At 38.4% G+C, this 21778-nt stretch overlaps 2 protein-coding genes across 4 annotated transcripts in view; one reads left to right on the forward strand and one right to left on the reverse strand.

Annotated features, from left to right (window-relative positions):
* Positions 1-4257: 4257 nt before the first annotated feature.
* Positions 4258-21778, reverse strand: part of ngfra (nerve growth factor receptor a (TNFR superfamily, member 16)) — a 50816-nt gene continuing 33295 nt past the window's right edge. The window contains exons 5-6 of one of the 3 annotated variants that reach the window (XM_017461254.3): positions 20444-20652; positions 4258-8592 (exon numbers count right to left, since the gene is read on the reverse strand). In XM_017461254.3, the coding sequence (XP_017316743.1) occupies positions 8540-8592; positions 20444-20652 (262 nt within the window). In that variant the 3' untranslated portion in view covers positions 4258-8539. Of the gene's footprint in view, positions 8593-14705; positions 14765-14873; positions 15530-20443; positions 20653-21778 lie in introns of those variants that run through there. The other 2 variants (XM_053675528.1, XM_053675526.1) reach the window with 2 other exon arrangements.
* The window catches only part of selenow2a (selenoprotein W, 2a), an 84092-nt gene continuing 74148 nt past the window's right edge, over positions 11835-21778 (forward strand). The window contains exon 1 of the transcript XR_001815498.3: positions 11835-11844. The gene's annotated coding sequence lies outside the window, so the exon portion shown is untranslated. The remainder of the gene's footprint in view (positions 11845-21778) is intronic.

Here is a 21778-nt window from a genome sequence, read left to right on the forward strand (position 1 = left end):
CTAGTAGAAATCTGGGGAAAAGCCTCATTTATTAATGCATTTTGAGAAATGAACTGATGTAATATAAGCATAACAAATAATAAAAATGAACAGTGTTTTACAATAACTATGTTTATGATTGACAAACAGTAGCTTGTGCTTCTCAGTGAGGTCTAAAATGGTACTACATGTGATATTGGCAACAGTGAACCATGATCTATCACAGGGTCCTTCAAATCTGCAGAGTTTAGCTTCAACCTCCAAACGTACTTGCCTGTAATTTTCTACTAATCCTGAAGACCTTGGTTAGCTCCTTTAGGTGTTTGCTTAAGGTTCGAGCTAAACTCTGCAGGACAGTGGACCTCGAGGGCCAGATTTGAAGAAGCCTGATCTATCATGTTGGTACAGATGTAGAGTTGGTATGCGTGAATAGATTTTATCCAAATATGGAATTACAGTGTTCAGTTGGGTGTTTTACAAATGGATACTGTCATTTGTCAACAGAGCTATGGTATTGTTTCTCCTTATTACAGATTAAACAGCACCACAAAATTAGGAAAATTAAAAATGGTTGAGCAACCTGTATTGGACCACTTGAAATGGAATGACCCTAAGGCAAAATCCATAGTTACTGTGAGCTATGCTGACCATGCAAATAAACGAATGTTAACATTCCAAAAAAATATGAATGATCCAGATTCACTCATTCATCTACAGTAATCACTTTATTCTGATCAGGGTCAGAATGCATCCGGAGCCAATCCCAGGAACCCTGGCCATAAGGAGGGAATACAGATTGGATCACAGGGCATTATGCACCCACACATATTCATTAACACATAAGGGCAATTTGCATCTCCTGGCATGGTTTTTATTTTTTTTTTTCGGAGAAGGGAAGAAGCCAGACATCCCAGAGGAAACCCACAAAAGGAAAACATTCAGAACTTCACACAGGCAGCAATCCGATCTCAGGGTTAAACCGCGGACCCTGGATCTGTAAAGCGGCAGCACTACCTGTCTGTTATCTAGATTTTAGAGATAACTTTACAAATACCTCTGACTGATCATTTCTACAAAAATCCATGATTCACATACAAGATTGTTGACAGAACTCAGGAGATGCCCTTTCATTTTCATTATAAGTGAGATTGGAGTAAACAGGTTTTCCATTCTTAAAATGTGGTAATTGCACATGCATTATCGATGTGGTAGATAGAGGTTAGTTTGAAAAACACAAGGGTTTCCCCTCTCTGTTCTCTGCTTGTGTCTCACTCAGTGTGTTTCTGTATTTTTTGGTAATCAGATGCATGTGCACAGCTGTAGCAGTGGCATCATTTATCCATTAAGGTTCAATTTTACGCCAGAAATGACCCTTTTGACAACTGCTTTTTATCTTCCCATCTCCGTGCACCACCCACTGTCGCACTGTTTCAGCTGATTAGCTTGATGAAGGGCTTATTATTTGATTAGCAATTCCATTTTGCTGCGATGTTTAGTTTGCCTGCGTAATTTAATTGAAGACACAGACTGTGACAGCTTATCTTTTGTGTGCCAACCGACTGATTCACATCTGGATCTCAGTGGATTTTTCCTAAACTTTCAGGATAGCGTTTGCTTTAGGAATGTGTGTGTGTGTGTGTGTGTGTGTGTGTGTGTGTGTGTGTGCGCGCGCGTGTGTGTGTGGTTAAAATTAAACACTTACATTTGGGAGATCGGCTGTCGGTAATAGCCGCACTGGACGTGTGGATGCTTCTTTACCTTCTCAGAGCCATAAAGTGAAGGCACTTATGAGTTTCTTTCTTTCTTTTCTTTTCTTTTTTTTTTTTTTGAAGCTCTTGGTGAAATAGGTGACTTTTTTAAATGGATGTGTAATAAAAGTGCACTTTTATTGGGCAGATCTATAAGAAACTAAGTGGCGCATGGATTGCAGTGGGTCAGGGGCCAAGTTCTAATGAAGCATATGGATGTGTTTTGCTATGTGGTTTGGCAAATACTTTCCCCAGCAGTACTCTGTGGTCTTTTTTTTTTCTTTACCTACTCCGACTTTCCTAAAAGAATTGAAAACAGTTCTTATATCCCCTGCAAAGAAAATCAGGTTTGGCAATTAAGGCCAATGACTGGTTGGCCGGTCATAATCATAGTGATTTTCATTCTGTCATGACACTGTGTTTCAAGACAGATTATTCTATTCTTGTTTTACTTTTTCTTTAATTGTGTCTTTGATTGACAATGACCGAAATAAATATTAGCTTCCCACTGATCAACTGATGTCCAATCAAGTCATTATACCAACTTCAAACTTAAAATCTATCACAGGCTCTTTATGATGCTTTGCATGCTGGGTGGTTTTCAGAATGCCCTGGATTTTGAAGGGGAGAAATTTGAACCTCAGCCCATATTGTTTTAAGAGGCAAAACTTATGGCATATTTGCATTAGTGTACACTAGCTGAGAATTGGATTTGGAAGTTGATATTACAAGAATATTTTCATGTTCGTGCTCCTTTCTCTTCAAAAGCCCTTAGTCTCAGAGTGGGATGTTGGTCCTCATCCAGTCCCTGTTTCCCACGCTTCTCACACACTACAGCAATACCAAGTAGCAATTCAACTGCCAATAGCTTTCGCTCATGGACAAGGTTTATTTACTATTTCAGTTAACGGTTTGTGTATGGTTGATGTCAGCAATACTGGTTACCACATATTGTGTGGGATTTTATGCCATATTGTTGTCTGGCGAAGTGCTAATTTGTGGCTTATTCACTGTTTAGAGAAAAAAAATCTGCTTGTTTAAGCAATTTTTGTTGTAACTTCTCTTCATTGTGCTGGATGGTTCTTCAAGGGTTTTGGGCTAGTTAAGGGTTCTTAGTGTCTGCTTGAAACAGTAGTTAAATATGAATTCATGGCTTCTGTTGAGAACTTTGGAAAGTTAAAGAGTTTTTATGTTTTACTTGGAACTTTGAATAGTTAGATGTTCTTAGCTATTGCTTAGAATTTTTGATAGTTTTGAATAATTAAAGGTTCTTATTTTCCATGTATAAATTGGGGTAGTTAAAAGTTGTTAACTTCCATTTGGAATTTTGCATAGTTAAGGGTTTTACATTTCTACTTGAATCCATGGATAGCTAAGAGTGCTTAGCTGTTATTGAAACTTTAACTGGCTAAGTGTTCTTAGTGTCCACATGAAACTTTGGATAGTTACGGATTCTTAGCCTCTACTTGAAACTTTGGATAATTAAGGGGTTTTAGTTGCTAATTGCAACATTGGATAGCTAAGGGTTCTTAGGTTTATACAGAAATGGGTGTAGATAAGAATTCTTAGTTTCTTTCTGAAAATATGGTTCGTTAAGGGTAGCATCTACTTGAAACACTGGCTAGCTAAAGGTTCTTAGTTTCTACATGAAACTTTGGTTAGTTAAGGATTCTGAGCTTCTCCTTGAAACTTTGGTTAGTTTGGTTAGTTAGGTAAGTTCTTTGGATTTGCTTACAACATTGGATATTCATTATTTTTATTGTATATTTGTATACAAATTTGGGTAGATTCTCATTCTCAGTTTCACTTTGGAAGTTTGGATAGTTACAAGTTCTTAGTTTCCTCTTAAAACATCGGATAGTTAGGGGTTCTTTGGTTATACTTTGGATAGTTTTGAGGGTTCTTACCTTCTACTTGAAATGTTGCATAATTGAGGGTTTTAGTTTCTACTTGTAACTTTGGAGTTAGATGCTTAAATCAGCATATAATGATTTTGCTTTTAACTTTGGATAGTTAATGGGTAAGGGGCATTCGCTCATACTTGTAACTTTGATGTTATTGATTATATTCGATAGTTCTACTTAGAACTGTCTTTGATATGGAATACGCTGTTGCAGGGCTGTATGTAGAATCTATTAGGGACATATCAAATTATGCTAATATGCGCATTCAAAGGGACAGTTCATCTGTATGCTGTAAACAGCCTGACTGTTTCCTTCTCTCATTTCTCTAAATATTGTAAGTATATATCAGCACTTTGAGAACCAAAATTTTGAATGAATTGTCATCATAATATTTCTGCCTTTCACTGTACATGTGTACGTTGGAAAAGAACGATTGTGATGGTGTATGTATTCTATATTAACAGTGAATTGTTTTCCTTTATTTCATTTAAGTAATCATGAATCATTGGTGTCTAATGTTGATCTAATCTGTAGTAAAGCTTATCTGTTCAGCCTAAATGAATGGCCAAATATTTCTATAGGTTCATTACTGAGTGTAAATAAAAGAAGAATCAGATGAGACAGGAGCAATCATATTTGGTTTTATTCTATTACATAACTAATTTGTTTCCTTTGTCATTTACATAAGTGTACTGTCATAACAACTATGTGAAATTTGTCACATTTACACAATGCATTGGAGAATATGGGCTAAGTACAATTAACATTCATCCCCATTAAGGGAGCAGAGACTAATAGAGTGGCTTCCCCCTTGAGAATCACCCTTGACATCTTCATCTAAGCATCTTGCCTCTTAAGAGTGTCTCTGTGTCCATCTAAAGCAGGGTTTCAAGGGATGTGTCCATAGATTTGGCTTTCCGAACACAAACTCACATCAAGTATTGTCACTTGCCACTGATTTGATATGCAGTACCCATAGTCAAGATTTCTTTGTTAAATCACTGTTGTATTATTCTGTAAATGCATAGAATGATATAATAATAACACAGAAACGTGACAGTAGATGATAGGTTCTGCATTTTACTTCATGATACTAAGAATATATAGCATGTGTAGCTTGTGAATGTTCAAGCCCACTTCTGTTAAACTATAACCCGGATTAAATTTATTTGGATAATGATGTAATGTTCTTTAACCTTCATGACCATCTTCTCTTGACTAAAGACCCATTTAAATGTAGAAAGCATACATACAACTTACATTTTATACAGACCAGACATAAAGGAAAAAAAAATAAAAAGTAGAGCAAAGCGATGCAAAATTGAACTTTATGAATGTAGCTCAAAGACACCTGACGTAGTCCACAGGCACTTTATGGTGCTGGATACTCTTTGAGTGTACTAATTCAATCAGTTTAAGTGCTACAAAAGTAAACTGTCTTTATAAAATTCTGCTCTGAAAAGGTAATTCTATCAAGAAACGAAACCATGTTTGCTATAAAAGAACAGGACTGGATAAAAATAGAACCAAACACAGGATAGGACAAAGTTAGCTAGCGCAACACATTTTGCATATGAATATTAATCACTAGGCTTGTGTACATTCTATACTCATCCTTGGGTGATAAATGGAAGTAAAAGCTGGTTATTGAGTGAAGACTGTACGCTGAGATGCTGAATATAGAAGTGCTTCATTGTACACTTGGAGCAATTCATAGTGGAAAATCCATGTTAGCTTCTATTCACTGTACTATGATTCTAGGAACACTTTCTTATCCACTTAATCACTTGTATTCCTTTTTAATGGTATGAAAATATCAGTACTCTGGAGACTAAACTGAAGGAACATCATGTCCTGGGAAAATTAGAGCTTCTCTTTCATTTCTCTGTTCATGCAAAGATGACAGCTGTCCTCTGTTGCCTTATGTGTTCACAGAAAAATCAATCAAGAGGGGAAAAAACAATAAAGCGACTTGTCTTTCTTTTTCACCTGTGAGTGCTTTCAGCAAAACTGTGCAGTAGAGCTCCACGCGTGAGGCAATGGAGCCATAAAAACGCATTAAACTCCAACACAGAGGCTAGCTGCAGAGGCCAATGATACGCTCCATAGAATGATTTAATGGAAAGCACCCAGCTGAGTGAGGAGGACGGCTCTGAACTATAATGCGCAACAACACATTCTCTATTGCTCTGCCAGACAGGAGGTGAACACCGACTTCAGCTTATCACGCAAAGCCAAAGCTCGTATTAGCCAAATGAAGCAAAACAAAGGAGTAAAGCTATAAGGCAATGGTACACACCAGGTTCTGTCCAACTAACATCCGACCATGAAGGCATCTTTCAGTTGCTCCAAGCCCAATGCTACAGAAATAAGTAAATGTACAGTCGAATCAGTATGCAGTACTTTTAATGTCAGCTATTTACATTAGATAAGCCTGAGTAAAATAGAAAAAAGTGTCAATACTGTGCTCATTAAACAAAGTTTGATCAATACTACAGTGGTTATTTATTGCAGTTTGAATCCCACCGCCATTCCTCAGTTTGTGCCCAGTGACCTGAGAGTGATGCGTTAGATTACAAGCTCCCATTCTGGACTGTGGAGTAAACTACAAAGCCATGCAGTAGACACAGTAAAACTATATATGTGTGTGTGTGTGTGTTTGTGTGTTGATGTGCTCAATGCATGTCTATGCCGCTACCGCTCATTAGGGTAATGGAGGAAGGATGTAATCCTGGGGGAGGGGGGGGGGGGTAAAATTGGTTGGTTTTGGTTGTTCTGTTGTGGTGTGTGGATGGTATGTGAGTTGTGAGTGTTTGCCCACTTTCACACCGCTCATTCTTGATGAGAACTCTTCCTTTCCTGTATGTTATTGGTGCACCCCCAGGTCAACTTGAAGCAATTTGATAGTATGTGTAGACATTTTTATTCACTCACCCACTCACAGACTGCTAAACTATTGTTAGAGTTCACATGAAATTAAATTAGCTGTTTTGGACATCCACACACAAGGTGGCACTATACAACTGAAACATGAACCAGCAATTCATCAGTACACTTGAAGAAGAAGAGTAAGCAAAATAGTCTGCTCACTTTCATTGCTGTGATTGCCTAGTAGTTTTTACTTATAATCAGTCCACCAATTAGACAGTTAGTCTGATTGGAATTTGTCTGATAGGAAAACACTATGTAGACAGGGTTCTAAATAAAACCTAATGTAGAAAGCTTCTGTTGCAGGGTTCTACATAGAACATTTGAGGGGAACCCAAAAGGGACAAAGAACCTGAAGAACCTTTAAGGGTGCTGGTTTGAAGTAATTTTTTTTTAACGGCATTACCACCAGCACAGTGATACAGCACTTACAGCCAGTCATAACCACTCACAGTCCAATGATGCTGAGCTGGCTATGGAGCGCAACCACATTAGAGCATCTAATGGACCCCAGTTTACCACATGTAGCCTACTCACCAACCACGGCATGAATCATTTACCCACGGTTCTCAAAGCTGATTTAGTCAGCCATGGGGTGAAATTGAGAGAGGTAAATGGCGAACAGAAGTCTGAAGATGAATCACTGAATATTGAGCCTGGGAATTACAACAGTGATGTATTAAGCCGACTCCCTCTGATGTGCAGAATTGCAGGATTGCATCCAACTGGCCCGCTATAGTTTGCTCTTAGTGAAACGAGAACCATACAACTCAGCATTGTAACATAAACCTGGGTGGAAGTGAGGTAATAGCGGAGGGAATACAATGCACTTACAGTATGTATGTGTGGAGGAAATGAAGATTGTATGTGGGTATGTCAGAAAAAGATAGCTGCTTAGAGAGAGAGAGAGAGAGAGAGAGAGAGAGAGAGAGAGAGAGAGAGAGAGAGAGAGTGCTAAGTATAGATGTGAGTCATTACAAACGTAAAGGTCAGTAAATGTCACCTTTTCAAGATGTCGCCTACACTCACTGATGCAGAATTAGCTTCACTTCACAAACCACCATTAGGGGTGAAAACAGCACCACTAACAGGCCTGGACTTTAAAGGGCAACCTTTCACATCTCTATACACTACTTTGAAGGAAGGAATCTGACCAACACCTCAAAGACATGCTTTTTTCTTGCCAGGGGTCAAGAATATAAAGAATATTAAGAATAAAGACTCAAAAACCAAACAAAGGAGGTTAGTGCGATTGAGGCATTCTTGTGGAGTCCATATACGGCCTATATGGGTCATAGGTCCGGATTTAGATCTCTTATTCATCTGAAAGTTTGGTGGGATCAGATCATCAGGAGCAGGAGGCAACGGCTGCAATCAGTCTGAAAAACAGACCTGCTTTCTTAGCTCTAAGAGTGTCTTCAAAACATGAAGTGGCTTTACTTGGGTTGGTGATCTTCAGTTGGTTTGAGTTGACTACCTTACTGTATGGATTAGTTTGTTAGGGGAACAAATGCATGGTTTACATACATATATTTTGGCATATACATCATTGAAAATACACTGAGGAATGCTATAAGGCCATTTAGATTTGGGTGATGGTGTTAAATGAGCTGTTTTGTTAGATATCAGTGCTATATGAAGCCCAATTTAGATCAAAGTGTCATTACAGATGACAGCTGCTGGTATGATCTGAACTGGGTTTCAGCCTGTAAAGTGTTGACCTTGGGGCATGTGGATAATATGATGGCATTTCTGTAGAAGTGAAGATTGTGGCCCAAAACATCTGATCTCCAAGCTCACAGGACCCAGTGCACCGGGGAAATGTCCATACTGGGTTTATTAGGAGCTGATGGTCACAGTTAGCTAATGACCACCAGAACAGCATGCCACTTTCCTCCTCTCTCTTCCCACCACTTTGCTCTCACTGGAACTTCTTTTCCTTCATCTGCTTGATGGTGTCACCTCCTTCAGAAGCTCCCTTCATGCCTGTGATGGCGGAGAGCCCGACTGAGCCCCTCCATCCACCCTTACCACTGGGAAAAGAGAATGGGAAAGAAAGAGTTTTCTTTTTGTTTTTGACAAAGATGAATGTTACCATACTGTGTTGTATTGTACAAGCATCATTCTTATACCATTATTATAATAACATACACATCATAGATTATGGTTTTTGAAGTCTAGCTTCCACATCCTTCCACATCAGCTTCTACATCAGACCATTTCTTTTGTATACATGACGTGGAAATAATATTGCATTTTTCTTCATAATGTGACATAGTTACAATAATACAGGATTTCTGTGGGCAATTACGACTGGTATTTGTTTTATTCATCTGGGTTTGTGTTGTAAAAACCAGGAGTTCCCCCAAAACATAAAAAACATAACTGTTAGAGTAAACTGGTAATCTCTTAGAAAAAAAAATGGTTCTTTACAGTTATTTGTATAATTGATGGTCCTAGCATCCTGAAGAAGTCTCTGATAGGGGAGCCCTCTGTTGTAGATTTCTGCATAGACATTTTAAGGAACCAAAGAACCCTTTAGGGTTTTAGATTTATCCATTTTCTCCTATAGTCTAGAGTCCTGTGGAGGCAGTTGTTAGTAAATTTACAGCACAACTACTTCTAAAAACTGCATAAAAGAAATCAAACTAGTCCAAAATAAAGTTGGGTATTGGAAAGGAACTAACATTTTTCTTCTTTGTCTCAGTCTTTGTATGGCAAATAAGTTCACCATGGTGTGCACGCATTTTTTTATTATCACCTGGTAGGCCATTGTTCAATCTATAATCCCCCTTTGTTTCTCCCAAACATTTCAATACAGCTTATAGAAGAAATGCTTCTTGTACGTCACGGATACGCTGTCTGCATTTACACTTTCTCTTTATTTATTTATCTCTTCTTCTTATATCCTATGTTTGTAGAAACTGATTAGATTTCATTCTAATAATTTGATTTGTTGGCTACAAGCTGCTTAGACTAGTCCAAAAAATACCACCCACAGGCTTGCTTTTTCCACCCACAATACAAGTGCAATTAGGTGTAAAAACCCAAATCCTGGCAACCCTTTGCGAAGGACTGCACTTACAGGTTAATGTTGTTTTTTTCCACACTACCAAATAGATGGTGATAGTCAAAATTCAAAAGATGTTTAGAAGTAAGCATTGCATTTTGATTTATGTGATCAATATTGATGATCGCTGATGACATAATCTAACACGTAACAATGTTCCTTTTTGATTTCAATTTGTGTTCAATGAAAGTGCAGTAGAAGAATATCTAGTGATTTTAAGCTTAACAGTCTATTCAGCTTTCACCTAATGGGGGCTCTCTCGAGCTGGATGCTCACCCTGGTCCCCCCCCCTCCACCACCACCACCACTCTTTAACTGCAATCATTACTACATTCAGTACGACACACAAATGCCCCATTTTCCCACTAAACCCTTCAATCTTCTGTCAATTGTGGGGAGCCATGGAAACGATTCCAGAATGCAGAGAGCGCTCTTTGAATTCTTTGGTTCCATTTTTGTGTCTGAATCGCGGCCGCGCCATGCCGATGCAGTGGTACAACAGCGTTCAGCCATACAACGCCTGTTTATTTATCCTTTTTTTGGCCTGTCAGTGTGTGACATCATAAGTATCTCTCCATTGCATCTTTCTCCTAATGTGAGAAACAAGTGCTAATTCTCAGTTTTCCTGTGCAGCTCAGGCTGTGCATTAACATATCTGTCCAGCTAGTTTGTTAAATGCAAATGTCCCATGTCCAATTTTGAGTTTTTATTTGCTTTGAGGGTTCAAACTGGGAAGGTTGAAATGTCTGGTGCATTAAAACTTGTGTAAATTGTTTAACTTTGGTTGTCTCTGTGAAGTTTATAATGGCATTTCCACTCCTAGGGCTCTACTTTAGTCTAAGTGGACAAATCACTAGCCCAGGTGCCTGGGACAAGCAGATTATGAATACTGGCTATCCCTTTTTCATTCACAGTTGCCTGGCGGACATGCAGGTTGAATAGGCTGTTAATATAACTTTTTACTCTTCACTTCACTGATTCAGTAGCAAGAAAAGGAACTCTTCTGCCTATTGACTTTTGCATTTTTCATATGACGCTTGTTTACACAAACCACACCAATTGGTTCTTATATTTTTGTGTGGCACAAAGCAACTTGTGCTGATGCTGTGTTGTGTGCTAATCTTTTCCAAACCATGCCACCTGTTGTACTATGCGCATGATGGAAGGATGCAGTCTGGTTGCTGGTAGAAGCCATTTCTTACTCTGAAAGTGAACTGGCGCAAACGGATGCTAATATTTTCGGAATCAGAATATGTGAAAACAGTGACAAAACTGAGAAAAATACAAGAAAGTTTAGCACAAACACACAATCACCTCACAAAAACTTCCATCCTGTCATCCATTTTCTCTACCGCTTCGCAGAGAGCCTGGAGCCTATCCATGGGGACTTAGGCGACAAGGCAGGGGAAACCCTGTGTTTTTGGGGGGGATTATCTATTCATTCTTAATCATTAGCGTAATTGGCTACCTATGCAATTCTAATTAAAATCCAAATTCTACCACCACTTATACCAGTTGTTTGGGAATTTAATTTTCTATATGAGAGATGCTTTTTTTGTAGGCTCAACACACAGCAGCCATCTATGATGTTCAGTTATATCTTTTGGCACAGTTTGCACAAGACCCCATTAGGATCTGAAGCCACTTTTGTGTCTCGTTATGGTAGGACGGGGTCCAACATTTATCACCCTTTGAGGAAAACACTGTATTACAGCTAAGAGAGTGTTTATCTAATGTCTGTTTATGAAATGTATTGCTCTATTGTACACTTTTAGTGGTCCAAGGCTGTTTTTATCCCTGTTTACACATTAATGTCCAATGAGAAAGAACAACAAAGCTGTAAACGATTGGAAAGAAGTTAGAAGACTAATCGTCACATTAGAGAGGTAGGTGGACAGAATGGCTGAGATGCTGCAATTGTCAATAAGAAAAGAAACAAAGAAAGATGGAGACAGAAATAAAGAGGTTTGTGGGACGTAAGAGACTAAAAGCAGAGAAGGAAAGCACTAGATGGAACGGTTAAAATTTAAACAAGCCATCCCCCTGTCTGACATCCATTTATCCATCACTCCATTCCTCATGGGTCAGATAGAGCTGCAGAGGATGGAGGGAAGCAGGAGAGAGAGAGAGAGAGGAAGGCAGAGTGATTACTGTTGATCTTGTTGAGCAGGACTGAAGTGGGATGGTAAAGTTTACCTGAGGGAAATCTTTCCCAGTCTGAGAAGTAAATCAGATTGTGTGGAGTCTTTCTGTGACTTGATTCTGTCATGGTAGTTTTTTGTGTATATGTGGACAGCCAGAGGGTGTTTAGTAAAATTCTGTTCGAAACTGATATTGATTTGGAATTCAGTGCCCAGTGTTGCCTATAATTACTGTTGTCATTATCAGGGCCGCACCATACATCAATTACAGCAACTACAAAACTTATCACATGATCTGTCACATGAGCTTGCTCTCACACCCCAGACTTCTAATCACATACACCTGATCCCTATCACTAGCTTACTACATATACACACTTCAAACCTGTGTTCCTTGTGAAACATTCCTTGTGAAGCATTCCAATGCATCACTAATAATGGTGCCAAGGTTTTATTATTGTGTGCGTGCTATTCTGGTTTTGACTCTTCTTGTTTCGCTGTCAAGTTTGCTTTGGCTTGTTCTAACCTGTTTGTTGATCACGTAAACAATTGACTCTGTATCAGATTTCAATTTCATCCTGTATCTGACAGTAGGTCTTATCAAGTACTAGTGGTTGGCTAGACTTTAGTTGTCTTGATAGACTTTTGCCGGACTGGCTGGGGGGAAGAGGCATTTTCCCTAACTGAGTCTAGTTACACTGAAAAAAAGGTTGACTATCTGGTCAGTTTTAAGAGAACCAGTTTTAAGAGAAGTTTCTAATTACTACAGTAGTTTGAATTATGTAGAGTGAGTGTGATCAATTCAAGTAGTGTTAAGTTAAAGTGATCCAATTACATTATAAAATCTCCTGAGGATATTACTGCTAATGGGAATAAATAACTGATTACGTTTACATGGACAGCAGTAATCTAATCATTGACCTTACTCTGAGTAAGACAATATTGTGATTAAGGTGTTTACATGAGTCGCGTTTAGAATACTCCTCTCATGTACCCGTTTTACACGTTATAGAACATAGAGCGATTAACTGCACACGTCATTACGTCACCGCGCCAGGCCGTCCGACGTTCCCTCCAGAATTTCACGTATCAACATACAGTTCGTCTTCGTTATGGTACCGTATACAGTTTTGGGTGTTTATATTTGATTTTTTACGAACGCTTCAAGTGCGGTTCATTATTTTTCATGCTGTACGTGCAAATAGACGACTGCTTGAAGCCATGGGCTGCGTCCCAAACCGTGTACTTACCTTCTATATAGTAGCCGAGATACATCTATTTGTCCTACTACAGGCCTGTAGTAGGCAAGTATGCGGTTTGGGACTACCTGTGCTCTCTTTTTTGCCGTAAAACGGTTGAGCACTGCCTTGTGTGATCATGTCCTGTCGCAAAATGCGGTGAAAGCTCCCACACGACGTTAATAATGTGATTAAGGTGTTTACATGTCTGTAATACACGTCAATAATGCGACTAAAACAGGAGTACTCCACATGTCTTAATTCGATTTGTGTTTACTTCGAGAATGAGCTTAATCGGATTAAGGTAATTACAAATTGCTGTTTACATGCTAGTTTCTTAATCAGAGTATTGTCTTAATCGGGTTAATAGTGGATTATTGTTGTCCATGTAAACGCACTGACTGTAGCATTAAACTAACTTGATTAAAATATGAGTGGTAAAATTGTGCAGTGAAAAATGTCGCTGCCTCCCTACGCCAGTGGCCCTAGTTTGGTACTGTGCTTGGTGAGTAATTTTATTCAGGGCTTGGAAAATACAAGATCACATCATATTGGATGTACCAGAACAAAATGTTGTTAATGTAACACAATTTATTTATTTATTAAGTAAATTCCAATAGCTTTTTTGCCAGACCGCCTAGCGGGCCACCCTAGAAGAGATGTTTTCGCTCACTGACTGACTGACTGACTAACTGACTAACTGACTGAGTGACTCAGTCACTTCACTGAAACACACATGAGTGAGGAGTCTAGCTCTAGCTAGCTGAATTTCAAACTTACTACTATTAGCTAGTAAGCAGTGAGCAATACCAGATATCAGTTTACATTTTGTGCTATAAATGCATCTGCTAACACTTGTGTGGCATTTGTTGGTATACTTGCTGTTCCACTGAAATATATGAAACATTCATTTTGCTTAATTCTATCATAATAAAAATGCATTAGAGTTATACTACATGGATTTAGTTTCTTCCAAAAAGCATCAAGTATCCCAGTGATGTGAGTATTGTAATATTATACTGTATTAATCCTATACATTTATAGCTGATTAATCCGTACAGATAAAATAGTGATTATTGGAGTCATGAGACATGTTTTTGGCTACAGTAGCAACCTTGTTTTTAAAAATGTTAGGAACCACCGCAGAGTTGATGAGAGGAAGAGAAACTAGACTGGTGAAATGAGACACTAAAAAGGTCTTCAGATTGCCAGGTCTGAGTGACAAAAGCAGCTTAATAGCTGTTCACAACCAGCACAAAAAAAACAGACTAATGGTCAGTAAAACAAAACTAATAAACAGCCAATATTAAAAACATGCAACAATCTTAAGTATTTCTTTTCTCAAGGTCATAAAATGGTCTTGTGTTTTTAAACTAGAAGTGGCCATACATTAAAAAAAATAAAAATAAAAAAATGTGTTGAGAAGAAATAGATGCACAATATAATACATTTATGAAATAATGAACAAAGCTTGCATGGCCATTGGTGTAGGTTTTAATAGGAAGATAAATAATTAATACAATGTATACAAAGGGCCTAAAAAAAACTAACCTGCAACCACAGTATAAGATTTTTCAGGAAATCTGTGGGCATGGCAACATTGATTTCGGGGGACTGGATCCAAAGCAATCTCTCTCTCTCTCTCTCTCTCTGTTTTTAATTAGATACAGCCATACTTTAGTACTTCAGCTTCCTAAACCCTCTGGTTTCTGTTAAACAAACTCACCTAGATCCCCCCTGACACCCCAGAGTGACTCTGAAAAGAAGGAGAAATAAATAGATCAAGACCTCAGTCAAGGTTTAGACAAGGAAATGTTAATTTTACTGATTTATTGAGTTTTTCCACTTTCTTTAATGAGTTGCCTATACATAATACACAATCACAGAAAGCATGTAGAAACACTAGGAGTTTTAATAGCTTCTGATATAGCAGCCTATTTTTTGTATTTCTAATTAGCAGCCATTAAACACTGGTGTTGCGGCAAATTTTGAGCTGCCCCCATGAGAGCACTGCAATCCATCACCACACACCTACTAATGAGCCAATAAGGCAAACAAACTGCTGTGTAAAAATACAGTTTGAGACAGCTGAGGAAATGTCAGGGCAACTTGGGTATAGTTAGTGATTTACACATGATAAGTAATGATCAGTTCAGAACATGTTTAGATCTGAGAAATAAGGAAATCACAGTGGAAGCCAAAAAGTATTACTTTTCAGAGGCAATAAAATCTACCATAAATACAGACATTAATCTCAATTCTCATATCAGCTTCAAAGCTGGAGTGGTTACTTTACATACCACAGTGCTACTTCAGGCTAGTTTAATAATTGATTATTGAATATTTGGCTGTGCTGTGGGCAAACTTCACAGACACAAGCTGAAGTACCTGGAGGAAACTCCTAAAGCACGGGGAGAACATGCAAACTCCATGCACTCAGGGCGGATGTGGAAATCAAACCCCCAGTCCCAAAGGTGTGGGGCAAATGTGCTAACCTTTAAGCCACCATGCCCTCTGGATGCTGAATTCAAGGAACATGAACAACAGGGTGATAAAGGGTTATAATCAGACGTTCTAGGTCCTGAAAATTAAAAGTTACTAATGGTCTTTCTCTCTCTCTCTTCTGGGCTACTTGGGCATCTACTTTCATGCCTGATGGATCAGAATCCTCCAGCACACTCTCCCATCATGCATTGCTGTGCCCTCTTGGGAATGGGAATATGAAATCTTGATACAAAAAAATATCCATCTCTCCATTCACTTCCCTCCATATCAGGTGACAGAGTGAAAGAAGGTATTTACATCAGGTCCTTCTCGTTATTCTAATTATTAGACTGTAGAAAGTTTGAACATCATAATACAGCCACCCACTCTGTCTTACTTTATCAGAGCTTTGTCACTGCTGTCAGCACCACTCTTCTCTTTCACACAATTGTCATAGTTGGTCAGAGTAGGCCATTGTATAGATAAGGGCATGGAATAACTCTGAAAGATGGAAAGCTTGCCAACCAGTCCTCCTGAACAAGTGTATTCCATATATCTGTGCTGACGCATTGTACACTTTAATGATTTTCTGCCTTTCAAATTCCCAGTAGCCTGGGAAAGCATTTACTTTAAGTAACTGTGTATCAGTGCTTTTTATTTATTCATTAATCATTTGCTTTTCTCCAGTGTCTTATATAGGCAAGCGATTGGCACACACACACACACACACACACACACACACACACACACACACACACACACACACATACTAACACACACTAACACACACAAAGACAGGAGAGCAGGAAGGTCAGACTGGGCTCTTGCTTTAAAGATATACTTCAGCATTTTTGCAAGTTTATTTTTTATATTTTTGACCACATCTGTAGTGTATGTGCGTTTACCACAGATAAAAATGTAAACACATTTCCATGTACTGAGAAAAGAACAGAAAAGTTATGGGGCAGTTGTTTTCTCAACCTCAGCAGCTGCCCTTAGACTTCCATCGTAAGGCAAGTTTGGTTAAACGGGTTTATTAAAAGGTTTTTATATTTAATCTCTATTCTATTCACACATACAATACATATGAAGTGCGTGGAGATTAGATTTGAAAAATCCTGGAGTATTCCTTTACTTTCAGCATGTATTATTCTACATTAATGTACAGTATATTACAGTGCTTTCCATCCATCTATCCATCCATTTTCTGTACTGCCTATCCAACACAGGCTCATGGGGAACCTGGAGCCTATCCCAGGGAACTTGGAGCACAAGGCAGTGGATATCACATGGCACAGTCGGATGCACATTCACACACTGCAGACAATTTGGTAATGCCAATCAACCGACAAGGAACTACAGTGCTGCTGAATTCTCAAACCTGGTCAGAAGGTGTGAATTCATTTTTAATAACAGCACTCCATAACTCGGACAGCAGTTCCAGCTGTAACATAAATGATAGTTTTATATTGATGTGCTTCTTCTAATACATCATCAATTCTACAGTAAATGCTCATTAGTGTATTCATTGATGTGGTGTGGGTATTGTGGTTTCGGGTGTCAGTTAGTTTCCTGACATGGGAGAGTCTTGAAGACAGAGGCGTTTGCATTTTCCTTGTCTCCATAATTGTTTTGTCGAGGCAACGTGTCTCACGGACATTCCATAACATTAAATGTAAACTATAAATGGTTAACAGGTGTGATGTTCCTTTCATTAATAATGATTGCAATCATCAAGTTGACGATTCGACCCATACGGCTATAGGAAAGTAATCTACTTTGCATTGGGCCGCATCACACCACCCCAGCATGGATTATTTTTCATTTTTGTGTCCGCTCAATAACTCAGCCCTGAAGTGAATATCAAAATGAGTTTATATGCAGTTTAATTTAGTTTTATAATCCTATTAGTGGCACATAATCTAAATATGCTAATCTGATAATGGCGTAGTTGATTCACACAAATTGTGAATCTTATTTTATTAGATTTTATTTTATTGCTTCAGCAGATCCAGTGAATTACTAACAAATAGCTAAAATTGTGGTGCCAAATGTTTTATTTAACCCCTCTTTTTCCCTGATGAATCATTTATTATTGTAGGTATTATATAGAAGTGTTACAACTTTTATGGCACACTGTTTTTTGCTGGCACTTTGATAGCAAACTAAAATATCATGAAAATGTATATGTTTTTATGGTATCCCAATGTTTTTAGGTATCCTTATATAATATTTTTGTCATTTTGCCCACACCTACCAGTGAGTGTGTGACTTTTGTGTACTTATAATTAATACACTTGGGGCTATAGGGACAGGGTTTACACATTATTGCACAGCCTGGAAGGGTGATGCTTGAAATGTTCCTCTCTACTCTGATAGATAGTATCAACATACTCACTCTGTTTTGCGACTCGCTGTCTGTTGCCCATGGCCGTGTGTGTGTGTGTGTGTGTGTGTGTGTACTGTGTGGGTGCAATTCAAGGCCACATCCTGTAATTGTTGCATTTACTCGTTAAATATTATTTCGCAGTTCTGAGTGATTCTTCCGTTACTCATATGAGAAGTCAGGTGGCTCATGCCGAGACATATGGGCACGTGTGTGTTCCTGTGTGGTTCCCAACATCTATGGTCTCCTTGACTTCCAGTGGACTGACCATGTACAGATGCAATGAAAATGTTTAATGAAGAGGGAGAGAAATGACTGGGTGATGAGGGGCAGAGAGAGCAGGGCATACAGAAGCGTTAAAGAGCTTTAAAGAGAGCGTTAAAGAGAGGCTAAGAGCAGGATAAAAGATGGACTAAGAAGGCACTGAAGAATGAAGCAGCTGAATAACGAAAGAGAGAATGAGAGGAGACACAGGAAAGCGTTGTTTGCAAGTTTTTTTTTTTTACAAATATTTTGAAGATGAATGACTTGCATTCTGCTTCAGTGTATCCAAGTAATATTACTTTAGTGCAGCTTTCTGAGGATGCCTTTCACTGAACATAAAGACATGAAACAGGAGTCTTTGCCAGACATTAATGGGGTGTTTAGATATTGGCCGAAATTAAAGTTTTTATTTTTAATCCGGCAATCTCGTCAGCACGATGAAACCCCTCTTGACTTTCAGTGTTGCTAATTCCCTTTTTTTAACCCAGTTTTCTCCCAAATTTGGTCACATGCCTATTCCCACTCACTAGCTATCTCTCCTCTGTCACATGACACATCACTGTGATTGACAGGAGGGAGAGAGTGTATACCATCCTTCCCTCCCAGACAGCATGGGCAATTTTGCTGTCTTGGACCACAGCTAATATGGCTAATGTTTTTTTTTGTCGCACTACTTGGGAGCACAGTGTTGGTAATTCTTAAACATTTAAGTGAGATTGATGAAGTTATCATGCTAATTACAGATACCAGGCTAACTAGCTATTCTCAGTCTGTCGATATTTCTGGCACATTTCCATATACCATAGCCAATCAGAATGACTTGCTCAGAAATGTGAAAACTGTAGGTCAATTGTATTAGCTTTGGTTGGGGCATCAAGATGAAGCAAAGTGGCTTCTAACAGGTTTATTCTGTGATGCTACAGTCTGTCTGCAGCTTCAATCGCGCAAATGGTTAAGAATGTGGAAATGACAACTGTTGTGGTTCATTAAAATTAATATGGATTTTAAAAAGGATTTACATTATATGGCCAAAAGTTTGTGGACACCTGATCATTACACCCATATGTGATTGAACACAATTTTGTGATTGAACACAATTGTATAGAATGTATTTGTACGCATTACGATTACAATTTCCTTTCCAGGAACTAAGGTGTCGAGCCTAAACATGTTCCAGCATGACAATGCCCCTGTGCACAATGCATGATCCATGAAGGCATGGTTTGCCAAGGTTAGGATAAAAGAATTTGAGTACAGAGCAATGAACTCAACCCTACTGAACACCTTTGGGATGAACTAGAACACTGACTGCACCCCAGGCCCCCTCAAACAACATCACTGCTTGACCTTACTAATGGTCTTGTGGCTCGATGTGCACAAATCCCTACACCTACGCCCCAAAATCTAGTAGAAAGACTTCCCAGAAGAGTAGAGGTTTTTATAACAGTAAACAGGGACTAAATCTGGAATGGGGTGTTCAAAAAGCACATGTGCATCTGATCGTCAGGTGTCTACAAACTTTTAGCTACATAGTGTATATTTAAACATGAAGGCAGGTTTTGATTATCTCAAACTTGATTAATAACAGTGTTGCAGGCTGACTGCATTCCAGCCAAGCTGGTCTAATAATGAATGTCAGTAAATGTCTTTGTCTCTTGTGGTGCTAATGCTTGTAAGTTGAAGACATTGGACGGCCTATTCAAATGTTTACTGAAAGTGTTTAAGCAGCCGCTTATCTCGCCTACTTTATCAGTTCTTCCGGCTTCATGTCTCCAACCAATTTCCTCCCTAATTTCTCTAATTTCACGTCATCATATTGTTTAAGATCAAGATAGAAATCCTTGGTATGGACTCCAAACCACAACTGTTATATCATCCTGTGCTACTCTAATAATAAGATTTAGGGATGGAACAGTATGAAAAATTCATGAATTGATAACCATATAGCCTAATATCATTGTTTCAGCATATCATAGTATCGTCTTACATTGTCAGGAGAATGACATTAAATGGCATATAACACTGCAGTGAGTATTAAATGATATGGTTATAGGCAGTACTAGATTTCTATACATTTATTGTGAAGATGGTCCCTCTTATTCTTCACTAGGTTATAAAAACAATGTAGAAAAGCTGTTTACTCAGTTGCATTCATTTTGATTTCACACTATCCTGGCTTTAAAGTCAGACCCTTAATAGATACTCATAAGAATAGATGAACTTATGAAACCTGTATACAAGCTCAGAGGAAAATATCTGTGAGCACTTTGAGGTAAAAAGGCAGTTTCTGGCAGATCTTACCGATCTGTTCAGGCACGTGGAGCTGAGTTTGGGTTTGTGTGTGAGCCTCGGCCTGTGTCTGCAGCTGCTGCTGCTCCTGAAGGCTCTGGCTGTCCACAGAGATGCCACTGTCACTGTGGAGCTTCTCTCCTTCCGGAGACGGAGATGTCTGATTGGCCGTGGCCGCTCGGTTGTTGGCCGCCTGTTTGTTCTGCTTGCAGCTGTTCCATCTGAGATACACGCACAATCAATAAACACACATATAAAAATGGAAAAAGTAAATTGAGTTCAGATAAGTTTAGTGAATTAATTTTAATACTAATACTAATTCATTTTAATAAATTTAAGTATTAGTTCAGATTCTTTTCCATTTTTCTTACAAGTATTTATTTTGGATTTGGGAATATATCATTATTTGTCATTTATATTATTAAGTCATTTATATATTTTTTTTTACTTTTTATGTATTTTAAATTTTAATGAATGATTCTTATACATACAGTATTTCACAGAAAATAATTTATACTTGTATTGTGACTTTTATTTGTTTGTTTGCTTATTTGTGGTATGGGAACTATATATTTTCCCCTTTATATGCATATATTCCTGTAAACACCTGAAGTTTATGTTTCTTGACAGGTTATTTATTTGAACATATCTGTATATATTTATTTATTAGGTTTTTTATTCTTTATTATTCTTATACATATACACGTCACAGAAATTGATTTATAATTGTATTGTGACACTTATCCATCCATCCTTCCATTTTCCATACTGCTTATACTACACAGGGTCATGGGGAGCCTGGGATCTATCCCAGGGAACCTGGGGCATAAGGTGGGGGACATCCTGGATGGGGTGCCAACCCATCGCACACACACTCACACACACTACAGACAATTTAGAGATGCCAATCAGCTTACAAGACAGATCTTTGGATTGGGGGAGGAAAGCAGAGTACCCGTAGGAAACACCCCGAAACACAGGGAAAACATACAAACTCCATGGACGCAGGACAGAGGCAGGAATCGAACCCCCAACACTGGAAGTGCGAACATGCAAACATGCTAAGCTACCGTTTATACCTTTATATAAAAAATTCCCACTAAACCCCTGCATATGACAATAGAGAAGAATAACATAACACATAATATGACAAAAGACATGCCATGTCTTTGACAAATACATAACATTTATACAATATAATATCTATACAAATGTACACATGGCTATAATTTTTCAGATAATTTTGAATTACTGTTATTATTACATATTATTACTATTGTTGTAGTTGTTCACAGTCAATCCATGAACCTGTAAAAATAAAATCATAAAAGTGTCTGTAGATGTATT

Source organism: Ictalurus punctatus, chromosome 2, assembly GCF_001660625.3.
Source record: "Ictalurus punctatus breed USDA103 chromosome 2, Coco_2.0, whole genome shotgun sequence".
In the NCBI taxonomy this organism is placed as follows: domain Eukaryota; kingdom Metazoa; phylum Chordata; class Actinopteri; order Siluriformes; family Ictaluridae; genus Ictalurus; species Ictalurus punctatus.